General features: G+C 41.8%; 1 protein-coding gene across 2 annotated transcripts in view; it reads left to right on the top strand.

The window, feature by feature from the left end:
• The window catches only part of LOC126260476 (trafficking kinesin-binding protein milt), a 369,562-nt gene that overhangs the window by 137,918 nt on the left and 206,604 nt on the right, over positions 1 to 25,040 (top strand). For both annotated transcript variants that reach the window (XM_049957807.1, XM_049957815.1), the window contains exon 2: positions 11,610 to 11,739. In XM_049957807.1, the coding sequence (XP_049813764.1) occupies positions 11,610 to 11,739 (130 nt within the window). The remainder of the gene's footprint in view (positions 1 to 11,609; positions 11,740 to 25,040) is intronic.

Raw genomic sequence — 25,040 nt, 5'->3', positions numbered from 1 at the left:
GCTGACACGGAACGTGAGAAACCACGGTTTTGTGCCACTTGCATTGCATCGCCACACAGGGGAAAAAAAAAGTATTAAGCAATTCGTAACTCGTCAATTATTCTCTTGATGCTAGCTCAGTAGTGGCAAGGCAGAGGATCGGATCGGCGGAAACGGGATCTGCGACCACGCTGCACGGTGTACTAAAAAGGGGACCTCCCATTTCCTTCGCACGTACAGGGTTTGAAGGTCAGTACCCGGCAATCAATTTCCTATAGCAGTACGATAAAAAAGAAAAAAAAACTCGAAGCAATCGCCTGTAAAATTAATGTTTTTCGAGCCCTGTTAAGTACAAAATTGCTGATTACACTGCTAATACCAACTTTTTTAAACTTTTATTTGTGTTGAATATTAAGATACAGAAATATTAAGTAACAAATGTTTAATTATTGTTTTTAATGACAATATTTTTTTTATTATACTCGCACGAGGATAAATTCTTCATCTACATCTTGGCAGACGGTAGTTTGTGTACCGCTGCCACTTTTTCCTTTCCCTGTTCATTAGCGAATGGTTGATGGCAACGACGGTTGCTGGTAGCCTGTCCGTGTGAACTCGAATCACTGTTAATTTTTACCTTCACAGTCGTCTCGCGAGATATACTGTACGCAGGAACAAGTAAAATATACTTGCTGTTCTAGGAAAGTACGCTCTGAAATGAAAGTTTAATTTGGTCATACTAAATTCTTCATTGTTAAATGAAAAAATTACATACATTATTAATACTGTTGAGTCCCTGAAAATAAAAAGCGTATTTTAATTTATTTTGAATGCTTGAATTTTAATGGCATCACTAATTAAAAATGAAGATATTGTTAACAATAGTATACAGTATGTACTAACTAACATTCCGATTTGATAATATATGATTTCAAGAAAAGAAAAAAAAATAGATCTTATTATCGAAAATCGAACAATCTTCTTCAGGATTGGTAGAATAACACGTAACTGATGATTTCGTTGAAGTATGTCAAATATTTTGTACTTAGCAGCACTCGAAAATTTTCAAAGGCGATTTTTTCGAAACTTTCTAGAATTGCTTTAGGAAATTGATGTCCGTGCACTGACTTCCATGGTAGTTCCCTTTTTTTCAGATTCGTTGCATATTTTCCGGAGCTTGTCGTTAAATTAACCACAGGACATAATCAATGAAAAGAGCCGTGTTCTTTTCCCGCATAAAAAACAGATATGCTGAAGTGTTGCTAGTGTGCATAGCGTGTTACGGATGCTGCAACTCATTGTTGTCAACTATTCCCCTCTCCTTGTATTTACGCCCATTATAGTGAGTCACTCCTCTGACAAAAAAGTATTGCGTGACGAGTGTGCATCATGCAGTTCTCCGATCGCGTAAGCACCTATTAATTATAAAAAAAATTATTTTTTATATGATGAATCTTCGATTACTACTACTACTACCACCACCACCACCAATAATAATAATAATAATAATAATAGTGTTTTTTAAATATGACGTCTGAAACACAATAGCTTCGGAGAAAATAATGGTAGCAATTGTGTGAGCGAAAGAACTGAAATGATGCGGACAGATGTAACGCTAGATGCTCAGTACCTATTCGGAGAGTTTGATGTCAAGACCTCCATAACGAATGAAGATAGCGTATCATACTGAGAAAGGGCCTAATTAGATCAGTTACATCACAAAAACTTACTGATTTGAACCCTCGTAGCTTTAATTCTTCAGAGAGAGGTTTAACAGGTAAACTTTGTTTCCGCATCGCTCATGTCTTTTGAATTCTGATAAGATTGCGCGCAGGAGATCTCGACTTCCTACGTTCTTGGAACAGCTGCGGTAGCAAATATAGTCTGGGGAATTTCTGTACTTTCTGCCTGAGAATTCGGCTTGGTTTGCACAGCGAACTCAAAGTTCACAATTTTTTCCTCGGGTCTATTTGATGTAGTTGCAATGATCTCCAGACATGAAATTTGAGTTACAAATTAGAAACAAGTGCTCTCTCATTAGGGCGTCGGACTCTGGGGACCATTCATTCGCTGCATAATTCAGTCATGTGATCGAAATATACATGCAATTCTGAGCTTATCAATACCATGGGGCGTGCAAATAATTCCTGAAATGCCAAGCAGTCCGAACAATGAAAACCACTGAGATCAGTGTCTGTGAACGCCATAGTAAATGACTTCGTTACTTTAAGTTCTATAATGGTCACCATCTTTTGTGGAGGGCATTCGGTAATACTATAGCTCGGCGAGAAGTTACAACAGATGCTTAGTCGGTATATTTTCTTCCATGAAAGAGTTTCACAGGTAGTACTCAAATATAACGCAGTTAATGAGGGCGTTCTACATATATGCTGCATTAAATTTCTGGACAGGATTGATAATTCCATCAGCGGTGAAAGGCGTCGTGTCGAGTGTTTGCCTATTTAGCATCTGAACTACGGCGTAGGAAAGTACAAACGGATAGGAACTGACTGATGTGACACGGGCCATTGATTGTCAATTTCCTGGATTGACTAATTATAAGCAGGATGCTTTTCTCAAAGCTTACGAAACAACTTACATCTGATAATGGCGGTTCGCGAAACGCAGCAGATTGATTCGCGACTTGGGTTAGATAATATATTGTCTGCGAATGTTTTTCGAATCTCCTGTTTTGATTCATTAACGGTATTGAGAGCGATTCTGTAGACATCGCAAAGAAGGCGGAAGCGAGCGTAAAATGCCTTGGCAGACACCCCATGTGGTACTCCTATGACACATTCGCCGAACAGAAGCTATTATATTTTCCTAACGTCACAGAACCCATGAATGTTTAGATGTGTTTGTATGAATGTTGCTTATCGACTCGGTCCTATGGTTAATGTCCGAGAGTCAACGTGGTACGAGGTTCAAATTCCTGTTTACCCAGCCACATTAGTTCCCAGAATCGCTCAAGACAACGCCGGGATGATTCCTTTGAAAAGGACACGGTCGATTACCTTCGTCCCTTCTTTCCCAGTCCTAGCTCTCGATCCGCGTCTATTACACTTGTCTTGCTTCCTTCTATCCTTCCATATTCCGAGGTGGTTCCTTCAAAGAAATCATGAGAGTCTCAGAAGATTTCGACATCGACGGTATGCTAGCAGACATTGAGAGTTTGCTACGTAGATTACAAAAAATTGTACCGACAGCCAGCTCGACCCACAATATATCATCTTCACATTTAAAACGTTAAAGGTATTCACCAACATTTTTGTATATTTGGAGATGACCTCATGTTGCGTTTTTAATTTTCCGACATTTACAAATGTTTATTTATCTCAAATGGTTGTTGGTTATCTAAGCTGATTTTGGAGAGCACGAAATTGTATGGCGTCCATTTTCCGCATTGTATTGGAATAAATATGTGAGTGCCGCTTTTTGTGAGTGTGATTATTACCCTGTCAGACCAAATGTGACACATTTTTCGACCTTTGGCACGGACCACTAAGTTTAACGTCACCATCCGACGGACGGGTCACTGTCAAACAGGGCGCATACCTACACTCCATAAACACTGCCAAAAGGTTTGAAATTTAACCTGAGAACTGTGTCTCCTCCCCTTGACGGCCAAATATTGGCGATGAACATTTCTCCTACACGACGATTCGAGCGGCAACCTCGATGTTTAACACCAACCCACAAGCGAGCTTTAGCGACCGCAATCTGAAGCCTGGTCCCATTAAGTGATGGCGTTTCTGGTCCCATTAAGTGATGGCATTTCTGGTTCCATTAAGTGATGGCAGCTCGATACGAACGAGCAACTCTTACGTTAAGAAGCAACGCGATTTACTCACCTAGCTCCACATAGAGGAACATGGATACGTTTTTGGATAGTACGGAGAAACATATCGGGGAAGAGATGGTTGTGTGTTCATGCTGCAGTGCTTATTACTCATGCTTGTAGAACAATTCTGCGTTTTCAGTTGCCTGTTATTTCTCTACACATCACAGAGTGAAGTTTCGCAGTAGTCAAGACAATTGGACGATGACGAAATTCAGTCCAATCATACAAATTTAGGTTTGCCATGGTTTCCTTGAATCGCCTAGCGGAAATGCCAGGATACGATCTGTGTCTTTATTTTTTCAGTCCGAGCTCGTCGTCGACCGGGTGTTACATACAATCTCCCCCTCCCCCCTTCTTCTTCATCTTCATCTTCTTCTTCTGTGGACATTATGTAATCAAAAGTATCCGGACATCCCCAGAAACATACGTTTGTCATATTAGGTGCATTGTGCTGCCAGGTACTCCATATTAGCGAAACAGTAGTCATTAGACATTATGAGAGAACAAAATGGGGCGCTCCCCGGAACTCACGGACTTCGAACGTGGTCAGGTGATTGGGTGTAACTTGCGTCATACGCCTGTACGCGAGACTTCCACACTCCTAAACATTCCTAAGTCCACTGTTTCCGATGTGATAGTGAAGTGGATACGTGAACGGACACGTGCAGCACTGAAGCGTACAGACCGACCTCGTCTTTTGACTGACAGAGACCGCCGACTGTTGAAGAGGGTCGTAATGTGTAATAGGCAGACATCTATCCAGACCATCACACAGGAATTACAAACTGCATCAGAATCCACTGCGAGTACAATGGCAGTTAGGCGGGAGGTGAGAAAACTTGGATTTCATGGTCGAGTAGCTGCTCATAAGCCACACATCACGCCGGTAAACGCCAAACGACGCCTCGCTTGGTGTAAGGAGCGTAAACATTGAACAATTTAACAGTGGAAAAACGTTGTGTGGAGTGACGAACCACGGTACGCAATGTGGCGATCCGATGGTAGGGTGTGGGTAAGACGAATGCCCAGTGAACGTCATCTGCCAGCGTGTGTAGTGCCAACAGTAAAATTCGGAGGCAGTGGTGTTACGGTGTAGTCGTGTTTTTCACAGAGGGGCTTGCACTCGTTGTTTTGCGTGGCACTATCACAGCACATGTCTACATTGACGTTTTAAGTACCTTCTTGCTTCCCACTGTTGAAGAGCAATTCGGGGATGGAGATTGCATCTTTCAACACTATCGGGCACCTGTTCATAATGCACGACCTGTGCCGAAGTGGTTACATGACAGTAAAATCCCTACCATATTGAACTGCAGCATTACCGATGGAGGGCGCCACGAACTTGTAAGTCATTTTCAGCCAGGTGTCCGGATACTTTTGCTCACATAGTGTACCACGATATTACATCTAATTTATTTTCCTTGTAGACATATTTTCAAGATGATTGGTCTCGCTAAAACACATGCAAATTCGCCACTGTTTATTTGGAAGAACGTGTCATCGACTGCACAAATAACTAGTTAGCCAGTAAGTTCTCTTAACATCGAGTAGGTAGTAGATATGAAACAGTTTGCTGAGGTTCGAAAGTCTGATAGAGGAAACTCTTACCATAAATAGAAGAAGTCGACTTTATGGGAAGCCTCGACACAGTATCGATGACATAGCTTCGAACTTCTACCTCTGTGTACTATCGGGTCTAATATTATTTCAATAAATCTGAGTCCGTCATCTGCGTTCCACGTCATTAGTTTCATGATTTCTTTCACCCTGAATCACTCCAGAAAAACCTGCTACATTTTGGTTGTTCATTGAAAAGGACTCTCAGCGTAGTGGCTGGCTGGAATAACCACATCGATAGAAGTCGAATGGCATCTGTCGCTACCGACAGACGTAACACGCGGAATTAAAAAATTACATAAATGTTGCATGTAATTGAGTATGAAACAGTTTAAATTAATTGATGTTTTTAGTAAACATGCTGTTTGTACGCAGTATTGAAAGCTGATGTTGACAGCGACCTGAAACAAGTGAATTTTGGTGCTGGCAAACAGAATAAAGCATACATTCTTAACGGAGAGAGTACTTAAGAAATAAGTCATTTCGGACTTACCCCAAGGGAGTATTAGCGGATCATTACTTACCACAAAGTGTAACGCATTGACCATAAATATATAGAAAGACACATTATCGTATTACTACGCGAATACACAACAGTCATTTGAACAGTCACACCCATTAAATATCTGTGAATATGCTTGAAGTGGAGCGACCACATAAAACAGATCGCAGATAAGGCGAGTGTCAGAATCTTCCGGAATTGTAGTCCATCCACAAAGTGGGAAGCTTACAAAGCACTCACTGGATCGATATTTGAATATGCTCGTCAGTCTGGGTTCCGTACCAGATAGAACTGATAGAAGAAGTAGTGACGATCCAAAGACGAGCTGCGTCTTTCGTTACATATTCATTTCGTAATCACGAAAGCACCCCGGAGGTGCTCGTAAAACTCCAGTGACAGACGGCCCAAGAGAGGCGTTGTCCATGAAGGTATTTTGAAGTTCGGAGAGTGCGCGCTCCTAAAAGAGTCACGCTATATATTGCTCCCCCTTATGCGTGTATCTGTAAACCCAGAAGTCATACTACTTCTGATTTCTGTCAAAAACACCCCCCACCCCGGCAGCCACCGCGTCCAGCGTCATAGAGTGAACAATTAATTCCTGAAACTCGTCATTAATTTCAGTGACTCATCACCGATAACATATTCAAAAGATATTGGACCATTACGTTTCTTACCCACCTCCTATTAGATTTATTTACGTGTAGAGTAAGCCGCTAAATTTGTGTGTGGGCACCTGCTAAACTCTGTACCAGGCGCTTATCATTTGCAAGTTTCTTTCCATTTCGTAAGAAGTTGTCAATGATGTCATACTTCTGTACACTACTACGCCGTCCGCGAGTAATCTCAAAAGGCTGCAGACATTATTCGCCTCGTCATTAATGTGAAGGGTGAGCCACGTAACGTGGGCATCGCGAATATTTCATTTATTCTAGGTATCAAGACTTAGTTCCTGGCAAAGGGTAATGTGCAAAGGGACAAGAAATTTTACGGTTGTTGTTGCTGTGGTCTTCAGTCCAGAGACTGGTTTAATGCAGCTCCCCGCGCTACTCTATCCTGTGCAAGCTGCTTCATCTCCCAGTACCTACTGCAGCCTACATCCTTCTGAATCTGCTTAGTGTATTCATCTATTGGTCTCCCTCTACGATTTTTACCCTCCACGCTGCCCTCCAATACTAAATTGGTGATCCCTCGATGTCTCAGAAAATGTCCTACCAACCGATCCCTTCTTCTAGTCAAGTTGTGCCACTAGCTCCTTTTCTCCCCAACTCTATTCAATACCTCCTCATTAGTTATGTGATCTACCCATCTAATCTTCAGCATTCTTCTGTAGCACCACATTTCGAAAGCTTCTATTCTCTTCTCGTCCAAACTATTTATCGTCCACGTTTCACTTCCATACATGGCTACACTCCATACAAATACTTTCAGAAACGACTTCCTGAAACTTGAATCTATACTCGATGTTAACCATTTCTCTTCTTCAGAAACGCTTTCCTTGCCATTGCCAGTCTACATTTTATATCCTCTGTACTTCGACCATCATCAGTTATTTTGCTCCCCAAATAGCAAAACTCATTTACTACTTTAGGCGTTTCATTTCCGAATCTAATTCCTGCAGCATCACCCGATTTAATTCGACTACATTCTATTATTCTCGTTTTGCTTATCCTCCTTTCATGACCCTGTCCATTCCGGTCAGCTGCTCTTCCAAGTCCTTTGCTGTCACTGATAGAATTACAATGTCATCGACGAACCTCAAAGTTTTTATTTCCTCTCCCTGGATTTTAATTCCTACTCCAAATTTTTCTTTTGTTTCCTTTATTGCTTGCTCAATATACAGATTGAATAACATCGGGGAGGGGCTACAACCCTGTCTCACTCCCTTCCCAACCACTGCTTCCCTTTCATGCCCCTCGACTCAACTGCCATCTGGTTTCTGTACAAATTGTAAATAGCCTTTCGCTCCCTGTATTTTACCCCTGCCACCTTCAGAATTTCAAACAGAGTATTCCAGTCAACATTGTCAAAAGCTTTCTCTAAGTCTACAAATGCTAGAAACGTAGGTTTGCCTTTCTTTACTCTATTTTATAAGATAAGGCGTAGGGTGAATATTGCCTCGCGTGTTCCAACATTTCTACGTAATCCAAACTGATCTTCCCCGAGGTGGGCTTCGACCAGTTTTTTCCATTCGTCTGTAAGAATTCGTGTTAGTATTTTGCAGCCATGACTTGTAAAACTGATAGGTCGATAATTTTCACATCTGTAAACACATGCTTTCTTTGGGATTGGAATTATTATATTCTTCTTGAAGTCTGAGGGTATTTCGCCTGTCTCATACGTCTTGCTCACTATATGGTAGAGTTTTGTTAGGCCTGGCTCTCCCAAGGCTGTCAGTAGTTCTAATGGAATGTTGTCTACTCCCCCGGGCCTTGTTTCGACTTAGCTCTTTCAGTGCTCTGTCAAACTCGTCACGCAGTATCATGTTTCCCATTTCCATAATATTGTCTTCAAGTACACTGCTGGCCACCGTAAATGCAACACCAAGAAAGACAAGAGGTAGCACAACAAAATTTATTTTGTAGATAACATGTTGACCAAGTATCAAATGATTACGTTTACAGACGTCTGTGACATGTGGTTCCTGCCAGAATCAGTAGCTAGAGTAGCCGCCATTGTTGGAGATCACCGCTGCCACACGTCTCGGCATTGAGTCAAAGATACGTTGGATGTGTTCCTGGGGTACAGCAGCCCAAGCAGCTTCCACACGTTGCCAAAGATCATCTGGTGTGGCAGCTGGGGATGTAATCTGGGTCACTCGTTGAGCAACCATGGACCACATGTTTTCTATCGGCGAAAGATCCGGAGAGCGAGCCGGCCAGGGAAGCAATTCAAACTGGTTTTTGACGAAGAACCTTTGGACAATGCGTGCCACGTGTGGTCGCGCATTATCCTGTTGAAATATGGCTGTGGCCGAGCCCTGAAAGTAAGGAAGGACAACTGGCTCCAGCACCTCGGATATGTAGCGCCGGCTATTTAAAGTTCCGGCAATGCGTACTAGAGGTGTGCGAGAGTAATATCCAATACCGCCCCATACCATAATACCCGGTGCAAGACCAGTGTGGCGGTGCATAATGCAGCTGTCCAGCATCCTCTCTCCACGGTGTCTCCACGCTCGAATCCGACCATCGTGGTGCTGCAGACAGAAGCGTGCCTCGTCAGTAAAGACAACGTCATTCCATTCTGCCATCCACATCCGTCTGTCGTCACACCATTGGCGACGGAGACGTCTGTGGTTCTGCGTCAATGGTAGACGAAGCAATGGACGTCTTGCGGACAGACCACTCTGCTGTAAACGGCGTCGAATGGTACGCGCGGACACTGGATGATGCGTTACAGACGCAATGTGCTGTGCTATGGTTCGGGATGTCACTGAGCGATCCGTCACTGCCATGCGCACAATTTGCCTATCAGCACGTGCAGTGGTGCACTGAGGTGAATGCGATCGACCACGTCGGTCCGTCGTACCTCCTGCATCCAACGGTCACATATCCGCATTACAGTTGTTTGGTTTCGCCCAACACGACTAGCGATTTCTCTGTATGATAATCCACAATCTCGGTAAGCCACTATCCTTCCTCTGTCGAACTCGGATACTTGATCAAACGATGTTCGCTGTTGTCTACGAGGCATAACTGATCGTCTTGTGAAACAACCACAAGGTAAACACACGTGCCGAACGTACACTCGTCGAAATCGCCAAGCCTTAAATGGCGCTATGAGGTGGCGCCACAGTCGCGCGTGATGTGCGTCTGCGCTGAAATTCTAATCAGTTGCATATCTCATCGCTGCAAACCCATGGTGTAAATTTCACTTGATTCGGATGCTTCCTTCAGGGTGTTGCATTTACGGTGGCCAGCAGTGTACATCGCCCTTGTATAGACCCTCTATATACTCCTTCCACATTTCTGTTTTCCCTTCTTTGCTTAGAACTGGGTTTCCATCTGAGCTCTTGATATTCATGCAAGTGATTCTCTTTTCCCCAAAGGTCTCTTTAATTTTCCTGTAGGCAGTATATATCTTACCCCTAGTGATATGTGCCTCTACATCCTTACATTTGTCCTCCAGCCATCCCTGTTTAGCCATTTTGCACTTCCTGTCGATATCATTTTTGATACGTTTGTATTCCTTTTTGCCTGCTTCATTCACTGCATTTTTATATTTTCTCCTTTTATCAATTAAATTCAATATCTCTTCTGTTACCCATGGATTTCTATTAGCCCTCGCCTTTTTACGTACTATATCCTCTGCTGCCTTCACTATTTCATCTCTCGAAGCTACCCGTTCTTCTTTTACTGTATTTCTTTCCCCCATTCTTGTCAATCGTTTCCTAATGCTCTCCCTGAAGCTCTCTACAACCTCTGGTTTTCTCAGTATATCCAGGTTCCATCTCCTCAATTTATTTAGGTTAGCAGTAAAATTTTCCCAAAAATGGGTAGGTAATTTTTCTAAATAAAAGTTAGCGACATTCACGCCAAAAGCGGATGAGAGACGGCGTCTTGCCGCGTGCTATAGCACTGGTATTTAGAAAATTACCCAGCTATTTTCTTGCGAAGATTTGAGTGCAAGGTGTAACAAATGTTACATCACACAATAGCACGTAAGATTTCAATAATTATTGTTTTTCCATTCGGTGAAATAAGTTCACCTTATTTCTTAATGTGCTGTTGCAATGAATTTTTAAGATGGTCGACAACTTGACTTCCCTGAATTTTGTATACACACAAAATACTTATAAATTGCTCTCCATAAATGTGGAGATGTGGTTCTGACACCAAAACATCACAAAAGTACAAAAGAATATGGGTCCGAAAATCCTTCGTTAGGGAATTCATAGGTTTATTGCATGATACACGTGATACATTAATAACGTACATTTACAAAAATTGTTCGAAGTTACCATCTCCAACTTCGATACGTGCCCTGAGCCTGTGCTCCACACTTTGTTTACTTTGTTGACAATTTCTAGAGTACCTCAAATTTCGTCAAATCCATTTTGGATACGCAAATGGACATGAGGTATAAGAGTTGAATGCACCAAATCATTTAAATGTCCCCAGAGGTAAAGTACATTGGATTCAAATCTGGCGATCGGACAGACCATGCATTGGATCCCTTTCGTCCAATCAATCGACATGGAAACTGGCTATCGAGGCTCCGGCGAGAGTTTAAAGTGATGTGGAGAACTATCGTGCATAAACCGCATCCCTTGAATGACGGATAGAGGTACATTATCAAGTAAATGAAGCACCTCATGTTTGAGACTTCCTTAGGTACGTTTGAGTAGTAACACGAGGAAATATGGAGCAATAAGATGACCATGACTGATTCCTCCCCACATGTCGATGCTGAACGTTCAAAAGACAGTCAGACAAACTAAAAACACATGCCAAGACCATCTCTAATCAAGAATTGAAGTAAAAATGCACGTCTGAAATGCGTTTCATAACAGGGGTTACAGGGAATACCTTTCGTGACTCGTTAAAAAAGGATTTTTTGATCGATTTTCTTTCAGACTTTTCGTAAATCTCAAAGATTTATGGACACCAGTTTATAAACACCTTGTTGGTGATGCAGACTAACGCAAGGGGCGACGTGCCGCTGTTGCAGATCCAGCCACCGCTTCCGCAGCAGCAGCGTCCAGCGGCGCGAGACGGGGAGGGAGGCGCCAAGCTGGCCGCGGCCCTGGAGTCGGCGGGGCGCGCGCGGCGCTCCTACACCGACAGCGCCACGCTCACAGGTACTGTGTCCTCAGCATACTTTATAGCGACTACGTCAGTTCCTAGTTAGCAGGGCTCTGCGTAGGTCTCGTGAAGTCCTCTTCAGTATCAAAAGAACTCCATATCTTTGTTAGTTCTTCGTGATCAGTACGCCCTTTGAGTCCAACAATATGCTCACAGCAAAAGCAACTGAAACATAAGAAAACATGCAGAATGTAAGGCATTCACTGTTCGCTAACGAAACACAGAAGGCAATAGACACTGCCGCCCAGATTGTTTCTGTGTTCCTTGACTTCCCGAAGACCTTCGATACCAGTCCTCTTCTGACGCCTACTGAACAAAATACGAGCGTACGGATTAACAAACCACATGGGAGATTGGATTGAAGATTCGCAACCGAGAGAAATATCCAGGCGTAAAAATAACTTAGGACGCACTCCCGAGGGAGTATTACAGGACCACCCGTTACAAACTTGTAGGAATTGCAGGACATGTAGAGGGGAGTGAGTTCATCATATTTTGAATAGGAACCCATGTCAGTCGTACAGCAGTTTGAAAATATGTTTACTAGGTAGGTAGGCTGGGAGGGAGTGGTTGCGGCGGATCGGCTGATGTAAAAATGGTTCAGATGGCTCTAAGCACTATGGGACTTAACATCTGAGGTCATCAGTCCCCTAGACTTAGAACTACTTAAACCTAACCAACCCAAGGACATCACACACATCCATGCCCGAGGCAGGATTCGAACCTGCGACCGTAGCAGCAGTGCGGTTCCGGACTGGGGCGCCTAGAACCGCTCGGCCACAGCGGCCGGCGGCTAATGAAATTTGACGGCTATCCTTCATGGTTCGAGCGCCATTCACCCATGTGTGACTGTTACAGCAACATAGTTGAGTACACGTTTGCAGAATACACCGACATGATCCTTCCGAATCTCGAAGGTCGCGGTAATGGAGGAGCTGCTCGTCGCCTCTATCAAGATCGATCTCCACAATGTCCGATTCCATCGCATACCATTTTCACCACAATTACGCAACGGCTTCTGGAAGAGTACCTTCACCGTCAGCAGGCGTAACTGTGGTGCTCCAAGGAGACGCCACACACACGAATCGGAAGAGGCTGTACCGCATCAACGAGTACACGAGCAGTTTCTGTGGCTGTTAAGTGGAACTGCAAAACAACTGATGTATTGAGTTACACCTACTCTGTTACCTGCAAAAGTGGTCGCGTTACCAACACGTTTTCAAATGGTTGTAGCATAGAAACGGTATGTTTCCAGACATGGGTTTCAGGTCAGAAAATTATCTGCTCACTCCCCTCTACAAGTTCTAGAAGATTTTAACGGGAACTTCCGAACACTTTTATGCAGGGTGATCCGTTTGAGATGACAGAAAAGTAAAGCATTAATACAAAAAACCATGCAAATATATTGCTTATGAGCGGTATATGCATGTGGAGAAGAGTCTGGAGTTTGTGTCTGATAAGCATTGAACATGTTCGCCATTGCGAGTGCGGCGCATACCATAACTCGCGTCCATGTGTATAGCGTGGCGCGCAGCATTTCTGGAGTAATTTGCTGAAAAGCCGCTATAATCTGCCTTCGTAGGTCGGCCAGTTTCTGTAGCCTTGGCCTTTGTGCATATACTGTTCATTTGACGAAGCCGCCCCCCCCCCCCTTTCTCTCTCTCTCTCTCTCTCTCTCTCTCTCTCTCTCACACACACACACACACACACACACACACACACACACACACACACCACAAGGAAAAAAATATAGGCGTTAGGTCGGGGCTAGTAGACTGACTACACGCCATAGGATAGGTCCGCCATGGCCGAAACAGCGATCGTTGGCGTCATTGTTGAGCCTAATGCAGTGGAGCGCCGTCCTGTTGATACTAAATAGTGTCCAGTATCCTATTTTCGTGTAATTTGAGATAACACATACCAGTCCATTATTTCAAGGTAATTGGCGCCACGAAAATTCTACTCCGGAAAAAAAAATACTCGAAAATTTCGCATACCGCACGACAAATTGAACGCATTGTTATGACCTAACTTCCATTTTCACGTAACAGTCGATACACACAGAGCACGCAAACTTGGTGCTACCTCGTACACTGTGTGTCTGACATCTGTTTTTTGCGCCGTGAACTACTTGCTGTTGGCTTGCATCCCGGGACATGGTGATTCATTGTTACCTCCCATCAGTTTCACGCACATTACAGAAAATACACTGGTGTCCAAAATTAAAGCAACAAACTGCTATTACCCCGTCCTGTGTCCGATTCACGATATAGTCATACAGACTGTCAACAGATGTCCGTATGATCGTGTTCTGCACGGAATATGGTCTTCGGATCAACGGGCAGCCACGCCAGCGATGACGTCAGGGCATCCATCAAACAGGACAGTATTTGTCGGGTAGTCCTACATCTACAATGGGTACACAGTCAGACTGTGCAGAAGACGGCTGCCAGACACTGCAGTGGAGAGGACACTCGCAAACTGATGTGGCCTGATGGCTTAATGTGACTCGCTCTGTTGTTTCTCGGATGTGGCGACAGTTCGTAGAGTCCGAAACTGTATCGCAAAGACTAGGGCAGGGCCGACCACGTGTGACATCTCAAAGACAGGACCGTTAATTGACTATAAGGGTACGACGGTACGCCTTGGTACTGCATGCTAACTGGCATCTGACCTCGCGGCTTCCCCTGGACGTGTCGTATCGCGACAGACAGTGTACAAAAAGCTTCGACAGAGCGGTCTTCATTGCCGGAGACATGCTCTGTGCGTACCTTTGATGCGTCTTCAGAGAAGGAAACGTCGGAAGTGGAGTTGTCAACATGCCACCTGGATGGTAGAACAGAGGGCGTATGTTCTTTTCACAGATGAGTCCCGATTTAGTCTGGAGAGTGATTCTCAACGGCTTCGCATCTGGAGGGAACGTGGAACAAGATTTCGGGGCCCAAATGTTGTGGAAATAGACGGATATTGAGGAGGATGCATAACGGTGTGAACAGGGATTATATTGACCACTCGAACAGCTCTTGATGAAATTGTACGGGTGAATCGACAAGGTTTAACTGCTGTCAGGCATCGTGACGAGTTCTTAAGACCTCATGTGCGGATGTTGCGAGGTGCTGTGGGCCCAGACTTCTTATTGATGGCAATAATGCTCGACCTCATAGAGCACTAGTGGCTCATGTTTTCTTGGAAACGAAAGATATTGCACGCATGACATGGTGTGCTCGCTCTTCCAACTTGAATCCCGTAAAGCATGTCTGGGATGCACTACGAGATGGGTTGCATCACGTAAGCATTCACCAATCACTCCTCAGCACTTGCGAGCAGCTCTGTGGGAAGAGTGGGCGTTATTGCCTCAACATGACTGGCTCTGAGTACTATGGGACTCAACTGCTGTGGTCATTAGTCCCCTAGAACTTAGAACTACTTTAACCTAACTATCCTAAGGACATCACACACATCCATGCCCGAGGCAGGATTCGAATCTGCGACCGTAGCAGTCGCACGGTTCCGGACTGCGCCTCAACATGAGATTGATGACATCATTCACAGCATGCTCCGTAGTTGTCAGGCCTGCATTACTGCCAGAGGTGGTCACAACCCATACTGAGCACATAACTAATTGTTGGAATCCGTGTGCAAATCTGTTAAGTTGGAAAAACGAAGGAAATTTTTGTCTACCGTTATTTCCGATGTAGTTGTTTACTTCCTGTTTCTGTACATTGTTTCTAATTTGCTATCACCTGTTTATACTGTTTTACGCAACAACATTGCAAAATTTCCATTTGTTGCTTTAATTTTGGACACTAGTGTACATTAACTTAATAAATATGGCCTTATATTTTTCTGACATCTCAAACCGATCATCCAGTATATAAATGAAGACGTGAATGACGTCAGAAGTTCCACGAGGATTTTCGCGGATGATGCTTGTGTATACAGAAAAGTGGCACTGCTTAAAATGGTAGCGAAATCCACGAAGACCTGCAGAGGATCGACAGTTGGTACAGGGATTGCCAGTCAATTCTCAACACACACCAATCTAACTGATTGCGAATACATAGGCGGAAACATCCATTATTGTATGATTACAGAAAAATCGCAGGAAACAGTCCTCTCCATTAAGTATATGGGAGTATTCATACGGAAAGATTAAAAGTGGAACAGCCATATAAAACTAATCACAGGTGCAAGACAGATTCATTGCAAGCATTCTCGAGATGTGTAATCCATCCACAAAGGAGGTAGCCAACAAAACACTCATTTGACCAATATTGCTCGTTAATACTGGCTCCGTACCAGAAATGATTGATATAAGAAATAGAGAATATCCAAACAAGAGCAGCGCGTTTCGTCACGAGCTCGTGTAGTAAGCGCGAAATCCTCACGGATATGCTCATCGAACTCCAGTTGCAGACACTACAAGAGAGGCATTGGGCATCATGGCGTGGTTTACCGTTTATATTCCGAGAGTGTTTGCTTCTAGAAGAGTCAGACAGTATATTTCTCACGTCTACTAACATGTTGCGAAAAGACCGTGAAAATAGAATTAGAGAGATTCGAGCTCACGCGGATGCTTACATACGATCGTATCCGCAGACCATTCGACCGGAACGGGAAATGGGGAACTGACAGTGACTCAAGAGAACTCTTCGCTACTTAGCATACGATGACTTGTGGAGTATAGCTGTGAATTTAAGGTTCTTTAACACGAGCTACAATGCTTCCTCATGCAGAGAGCGGAACGTTTCGTGATTTCACCCAAGATAGGCACTGTGTCGCTAGTCATGCGCTCAGTGTTTCCTGATTTTGTCCGAACGAAGATTTATGCCCTACAATTACTGGTTCACTATTCTGACACCCTGAAGTGAAACAACGGCACGGATAACGCTGTACAAACAAATTTTAGGCAAATCACTGCTTTTTACCTTATTGGTAGTTCTGCCCGCTTTTCACTCTTTTAAATAGATCTTTCCCAGCCGAGCGAATGACGAAACGAAGCATGGTTGTTAAAGTGAGTACAGTTTTGTATTTCTTTTTGGTCAGTTATCATTTATTGTGTAGCCAAAAACTGAGGAGTATCTGTTATTATTTGGTAGCATTTCTTTTGGAACCTCATTTCTTGTTTTCTTTTCGTCCCCAGGTACGTGATTTGCTATTCTTCCAATAGTGCCTGTGCCAACTTAACGTTGCATTCCTATTTGTTCGAGAATACAATATGTTCCACAGACTCACAACTTCGCTGGCACCATTACTGATATAAAAGTTTTCTTCCGGCTGTTATCCGTCATGGGGTTCCAAATTAATTGCACAGCCATTCTTAGCTTCAACAAGAACAAATATTTTTATTCCATATTTTGCAGGTTTACTCCGTATGTACTGCCTAAAGTAGCAATTACCCTGAAAGACAGAAGCTGTTCGTCGGTGGTTACATACTCATCTAGAGAGAAAAGATCACTAAACCTACTAACCATAAGTTTATATAATTCTCATGTTGGAATTAGTTTATCTTCCACCTACCGAAAATTACTCGTAATTACATTATCAAAACGCAATCATCGATATAGAAAATAAAATCTCATTCATAGGTAGAAAACAACACTCCACTCCATTGCCTTTAGAGTTAACCGACAGCAGCTTCACATGCTTTTCTGAACAGTGCATCGACCAATGACAAAAAGGATACTGATGATAATGAATTTTATTTCTGTGTCATCATCTACCTGTCTGGTAAATCTTTAACAAACTTTTTCAATCTATACGTTAGTACAGTATACAAAGTTTGTCATCGCCAAGATACAAATTCAATACTTTTGTTGGAGTTTTTACCGAGCAAGCCAGGAAAATAAATAATTCTGTCACTTGGTGGCGTATACACAATTTTTGAGGAAATTTTTTCCCGTTTCTTGTTTCACGATACTTTTCATAACAAAATTTGGACTGGATACATACTCAGTTCAGACGAACTGGACCTATTTTCGTTATTCACCTTTTGTACCGATTCGGTGTTGTGGTCACTAGCAGTCACGTGATTTCACGTTAAGCTGGAGGTCCGCTTTCCCCGGTTGAATAACCGGTGCAGGTTAAAGACGCGCAAGACGCCGAAGTGGCTTCGAAGAAATTGCTCTAAACACTATGGGACTTAATATTTGAGGTCATCAGTCCCCTAGACTTAAACCTAACTAATCTAAGGACATCATACACATCCATGCCCGAGGCAGGATCCAAACCTGCGACCGTAGCAGCAGCACGGTTCCGGACTGAAGCGCCTAGAACCGCTCGGTCAATAAGGCCGGCTTAGTGGCTTAAAATTGTGAGACTTGCGCTAGGTCATCGAGTCACACGAAATCTTTATTATTATTATTATTATTATTATGCGTGGTCAATTTCGCGATCATCTTCGTTAGAAAAGACCTCCGACTCTTTCTGCTCAAGCCACTGTACAACAATATGCATATCTTCTGCCGTAGGCGCGCTGTTGACAACTACCACATAAACACGCTACTACGAAGAGAATTTATTTTTTCAATCTGTAGACGTGAAACGGAAGTGTACTACTGTCGCAATAACAACAAATATCACTGGGGGAGGGGGAGGACGCACAGGCGTCACCATTGCACTTAATGTGAGGCTATTGACAGTGGACAAACATTCGCTTTCCCCAATGAACGATTTCAATTCTTGAGGCAAATAAAGGTCATTACTAGAACTTTGTCTTCTATGCATCCTTACTAACATAATTTTATTATGAGATATGAGAAATTAAAGAATTATTTACTTTCTTCTGGTTCGTACTCTATGGTCCAGAATGCATCCATTGGCTCTAGAAGTAATATGAAACTTCCGTCTTGCTTATAAAGGTGTCCACTCCCTAAGTTGGCGGAATGACACCACCACTCAGCATGCTGGTATTTCTGTATGTTGACGTTTTTGCGCCGTTGAACTAATTTTATTAAACTGTGGAGATGAGGACTGTCTTCGTTTGAGACCTTAGCCCAGTAGAGACAGTTCTGAATAGGGGATTCCGTTGTAAAGGTGGAGTAATTTTTATTTTCAAGTATGTTGTATGTATTACTCCCTTCGTGAAAAATTGAAGTTCTTGCTTTCTCCCATTTGTGCGTTATCCGCCATCTTGAAAAGAAAAAAAAACTTCTAAGAAATGATCTTTTGTTTCAGTTTTCCCTCAGTAACTTCCTTCCAGTGCATTTTAGGCAAAAATGTACTATTATGGGATTTAATGAGAAGTAAATTTACTGAAAGTTATATTTACAACTTGTTGGAAAATTCAGAACAGCTGCTGAGTACGACGCTGTGAAAATCTGCAAAAACGTCAAGGAATCACAAAAAGTTAGACATACCGGTGGTTTCGCATTAATAACTTATTTAGTGCAGTTTTGTGCACAATGCATAATAACCATTGTTGTAGGGGATTTAATTTCCTTCAGGATTCGTCCAAAATGTTTGTAATCACTCCCTATACACGCCGAGAATTATTGTATTACCAATTTTAGTCAAAGTCGACTCGACACTGAAAATACCGTCCTCAGCCAAAAATAGTAACCCTGTATGTAGTATCATATTTAAACAATTACATATGCAATATATACGTGCAATGAGACTTATGCAATTTATGGCGAATAAGTATTTTTTGAAAAAGAAAAAATATAAATTAACACTATTAACATATACTTATATTCCAACAAAATACTGAAGTTAATAAACTAACTCAGTGGTTTTCCAGCCACAGTCTTTTTGAAGGTGAAGATATCTACTAGCATCTGTCCTGGGAACTTGGTGTCTTGAGCAAAGAATGGAATTTTGAACAGCAGTTTCGAGAACATCCATCTCCGACCTAAAGACACAGCGGTGTCGTTGGAAATAGTTGCTTAACCATGTAGACACGAAGAAAGAAAAAGTAATTCTGGATCCTCACATCCTTTTCCTCAGCATGTCCGTCTCTAAGCAGTCTGAGAATGACCTGAAAAAATACTTCAAATACCAGCTTGCTCCTTCTTCATTGTCCTTTTTTCTGAGGAAAACATTCGCAGTTTAATCTGTCGTAGTGACACGGAAATGGGAAAGAGCAGAGTTGATGTAATAGATCGTGGCCACCTTCTACACAGAGTTCATTGGAATCTGAACGAATATTTTTCTCCAATTTTTAAAAGATTTGTGACATACGCACAGCGGTATCATTGTCAAAATGCAGCGCTGGTCTTCGAAGGGTACCCCACAGATGAAAATAAAAGGAGCAGAAATAGCACCCGAAAGAACTCGTCGTTGCTAAAATCTTATACAGAAATTCTCTTTGATAGTATAATGTATCCGCAGATGCCAGGAGATAAATTGTTATCGAATGAAAAAGCAAATCCCGCTTCATCTCAAAATGGTTCAAATGGCTCTGAGCACTATGCGACTTAACTTCTGAGGTCATCAGTCGCCTAGAACTTAGAACTAATTAAACCTAAGTAACCTAAGGACATCACACACATCCATGCCAGAGGCAGGATTCGAACCTGCGACCGTAGCAGTCACTCGGTTCCAGACTGTAGCGCCTAGAACCGCACGACCCTTCATCACATTGCTACAGAATTTCAGCGAGCACAGATGTCACCAAGGAGGCAATAGAAGATGCAAATGAGTTAATTGTGAAAACTGTCATTTCGTTGCCCTCCGTACGCGGGACGACTTCAGCGCCAGACTGTGGAAGGGGCAACATAGGAGATGCACTGTGTTCCAACTCATCCTTCAAACACAAAGATATTGTGGAAAAATATACTAGTTCTCCTTGCCGTAAGTAGTTGCGATACCACCTGCACTGTGTTTGAACAGGTTAAAACTAAATTTTGCACCACACGCGAGAGTGATGCTTCTCACAGTAAATTGTTTCTATTTTCAAAGATCCAGCTGCAGAAAAAGAGAAAATCGTAGAAAAAAACTGAAATTTTCCTTGTGGCACTTTATGTAGGTGCCTCGAACACTTCTATAGATGAGTTGAGATGTCTTGGCTTTTCGAAAAGTTCTGCAAACACCACATTCGATTTGGCACGCCTACCTTCAGCAAGGGATACAGTTCAGTATCACACATATAGAACTTATCGGCAAGTTTAGACGTGGGTGGGATATGAAGAAGACGCCCTGGAGTGGGGCTGGAAGGATGATATTGTGGTCGAACCCCAATCCCATCGATAAAGAACCAGCTGCACAGGCATTGCTGAACATGATTTCATGCCAGTGCTAAAAGACTTACGGCAACAAATGCAGCTGTAAAGGAGGAATTCGATGGTTGAATCCATCACGGAACAAAAGGGCTTAGGTGATACACTGCATATTGGTGAAAGTGATCAACTTTGAGAACGAAATTTTCACTCTGCAGCGGAAGTGTGCGCTGATATGAAACTTCATGGCAGATTAAAATTATGTGCCGGACCGAGGTTCGAACTCAGAACCTTTGCCATTCGCGGGTAAGTGCTCTACCACCTAAGCTACCAAAACACGACCCACGATCCGTCCATACAGCTTTACTCCCACCAGTACCTCGTCTCCTACCTTCCATCCTCTCCTACCTTCCATCCTCTCCTACCTTCCAAACTTCACAGGAGCTCTTGCGCATACCTTGCAGAACTAGCATTCCTGCCGGCCACGGTGGCCGAGCGGTTCCAGGCGCTTCAGTCCGGAACCGCGCGACTGCTACGGTCGCAGGTTCGAATCCTGCCTCGGGCATGGATGTGTGTGACGTCCTTAGGTTGGTTAGTTTTACGTAGTTCTAAGTTCTAGGGGACTGATGATCTCAGATGTTAACTCCCCTAGTGCTCAGAGCCATTTGAACCATTTAAACTAGCATTCCTGGAAGAAAGGATATTGCGGAGACATGGCTTACCCACAGCCTGGGGGATGTTTCAGGATGATGAATTTTACGCATCAACCACATCTGAGCTAAAACAACAAGAAATTGATGAATTTTTAACTTAAAATTTTGTATATATCGTTAAAATTTAAGATTATTTTTAAACTGTATTTTGTTGAAATATAAGCGTATATAAAAGAGTTGAAAAATTAGTATTTTTCTTTTTCAAAAATTGTTATTCCCCACAAATGAATCTCATGAACTACATGTATATATTGCACACACAAGGGTTGGAAGATGATGATACGGTCAGGAATACCATTTCTCACTGAAAGTCGGTTCCAGCATCTTATAAATGAAAGTTGCAGTAAATTTACCTTTCTTTAAAATTGATAACGGCATATTTTTGTCTCAAATGCACTGTAAGCTAGTTACTGGGGGAAAAACTGAAAAAATGCCATCTCTTAGCGGCCAAGTGGGAGAAGGTCTACAACTTGGAGTTTTTCACGAGAGGGGTAATATATACAGCATACTTGACAATAAAAATTACTCCACCTTTTGCAATCCAAAATGCTACCTCTATTGGGCTATACATTAGTTATATTCGCCAATTTTTGAGTGTGTTTTTTAAACGTTTCAACATTCATCCAGACAAGTTCTGGACCTGGTTTACATATTACACAAACGAAACATAAAAGTACGTGGCAACATACGTTTGTTAAATTCTGGTTATGGGAATCGATGTTAAAAAATTGAAGACATGAAAATAATGCATTACATTCATTAAAATGAGTAGGTGAGCGTTTTCGTTTGCTGTGTTATCAGTTTTACAAACAACAGTGCAATTGTATAAGCATTTTTTTCTTACTTCAGACTTTTTATTTTCAATTTCAATCGGGCTTTGTTGGTAAATGAATAAAATTATATTTTTAAATGTGTATTGCTTTATTTCTTAACTTACTGACAATTTTGTGGGACAACTGTCAGATTTAATCATATCACGATATAATTCCAAACCATCAACTTCTGAAGTTTCACATCCTTGATCATTTTAATTATACAAAAGCTTTACTTTAAAGATAACTCGGAAATAATGGTTACCTTTTAAGTATCAGAGTAGTAAGTAAAGCTGTGATCTACACAAAGGTTGGTTTGAACTTCACAGTACGTTAGTAAGCATGGTCCCATTGGAAATCGTATGCCTTTGCCTACCAGCGACTTTTTGAAGTGACATTGCAGGCAGTTGTTGGGGGAACGGCAGTTTAACGTGAAATCCGAACTGTGGTATAACACGGTATTTTTCACATTAACGAACATCGCCAGAGGTGAAAAAAGCAGTAAGTGACAAACTTCTAGGAATCAGTGGGAATACAACCTGTGACCTTTGGCTTTGTTCTTATGTAGTGTGGTATCAAAGTCACCTACCTGGCTGTAACAAATTTTGAGTAGGCAACCACCATTTCTGTAGGATATAATAAGATTTTAGAGCCACCTATAAAATTTAGTTCTTGTGGGACGACACGTCTCTAAACTGAAAATCATCTGTAACATAAAGTCATATGAGAATCGATCTCAAATAGGACGTTGTTCTGTTCGTCATTGTGAGATACGTACCGACATTATGCATTAACGCCTTTCCACCTTCTCTTCGCCAATTTCATCCAAGCCTATGATATATGCAACCCTTGATCAGAAATGAAAGTGACAGAAGTGGGAGCTACAGATGGCTAAGAATTTAGCAAAAAAAAAAAAAAAAAAAAAAAAAAAAAAAAAAAAAAAAAAAAAAAAAAAAAGGATATTTTGTGCTGGTCAGGCAAGGTAGCTAGCGAAGTTTATAGGCAGCGTTTGACGTAGACCGATAATCCTAGGGTCGAGTCCTTATGTGCAAACTTTGTCCTTTTTTATTTTCACTTTTTACGTTACTTACGTTACAAATAAACCAAAGTAATATTCAGTATATCTTATTTATCAATAAATTTCAATCAGTTGATTGTAATGGGTACACAATAACTTCATATATAAAATTAGATACTTTTATTGCGATAATTTACACATGCTTGAGTGATATTCGTTGTAAAAACAGGGAAAGCTATCATTTTCTCGGCGTTTGGCACACGTCATCAACGCCGCACTTCTACAATTACATCGTTGTTTTGAAGTTTCTATAGAAAAACAAACCTGTTTCACATTCATAAAAGGCATCTCTCAGTTTGGCAGAAAACCAAGCACGATGAAAAATTTCGCGAAATATTGACGAGGTTACCTGCTGGTATACAGTAAAATGTATTTTGATACAATCTTCTCCAAGCTCGAAATGAAACTAAGGCAATACGAAGTCCTAGACGCTTTAATTACAATACTTTTTTTAAATATTATTCGCATAGTTTTCGTGGACGCTGTATGTAGTAGTACTGCATAAGTTCATGTCGTCAATAGTTGATACCCACATCTCGATGTAGAGAGATATTCGTGGTTAATCGTATTATAGAGTCATTTCTTGTAAGTTTAATTGCAGTTTCAAATATTCATGAGGAAAAAAGTAAGTTAACTATTTATTATTCCAAAGTAATCGCCATAACTTCATAAATTTATCTGTGTGACAAGATGGTTAATGCCTTCATGGAGAAATGTTTGCGGTTTCCAACAGAACCATGATTGTACTGAGAACAGCAAATCTTCGTCCGCAGGTAGACACTGCAATATCATTTATTGTATGACACAAAACATTACGTTGAAGAGTAATGAGAACTAATAAAATAAATTTTGTACTGATAGGTCCTGTTGTGAGATATGTCTTCGAAAAATGAAAGGAAAATTAAGGTGCAACATCTTATTGAAGGAGGTAATTGACGAATGGACCTGGAGAATAATGACACAAGAAATCACCCAATTCACTGATGTATTAATTTTGTTGAAGAGGATCAAATGTAATAACAGATATTGTGTGGAGTTTGAAATAATTAAAACACACAAACCTTTTTTGATAGTTGACAGATTTAAAAAAAAAAATGTTGTAGCTTTTCCTGTTCAGTATTTTAACACAGTGTTCGATTACATTGCTCTTGAAGTATCACAAAGTTGAAATGTACTTTGGGGAACGGGACTTTGCCCCATTAAGTTGTGTAAGGTAAGAAATCTCGGGAGGAGAAGGTTCTAGGTTTGACAAGTATATTTTCGACAAAGCTTGTGAATTTCATGTGCTGAACGGGTGTGATAACTGAACAGTCAATTGAAGTTGAAAATAGTTGTATTACATGTGAACACACAGACTCATACAAGTACTTGTTCATTACTTCCTATTTTAGAACAGTGCTGATGATGCTTTGGAAGATCTCCATAGAAAGCCATTTGACACTTTTGTCCACCTCTTTCCATATAGTAGACAAAAACTATTCCCTTGCCATCACAACAGAGTGTCAGACTGTTCTCATGCTGATGGTTGTATGCTTT

This window comes from Schistocerca nitens, chromosome 1, assembly GCF_023898315.1.
Source record: "Schistocerca nitens isolate TAMUIC-IGC-003100 chromosome 1, iqSchNite1.1, whole genome shotgun sequence".
NCBI lineage: Eukaryota > Metazoa > Arthropoda > Insecta > Orthoptera > Acrididae > Schistocerca > Schistocerca nitens.
Note: the sequence above shows the minus strand (reverse complement) of the source record. Positions and strands in the feature narration are given on the sequence as shown.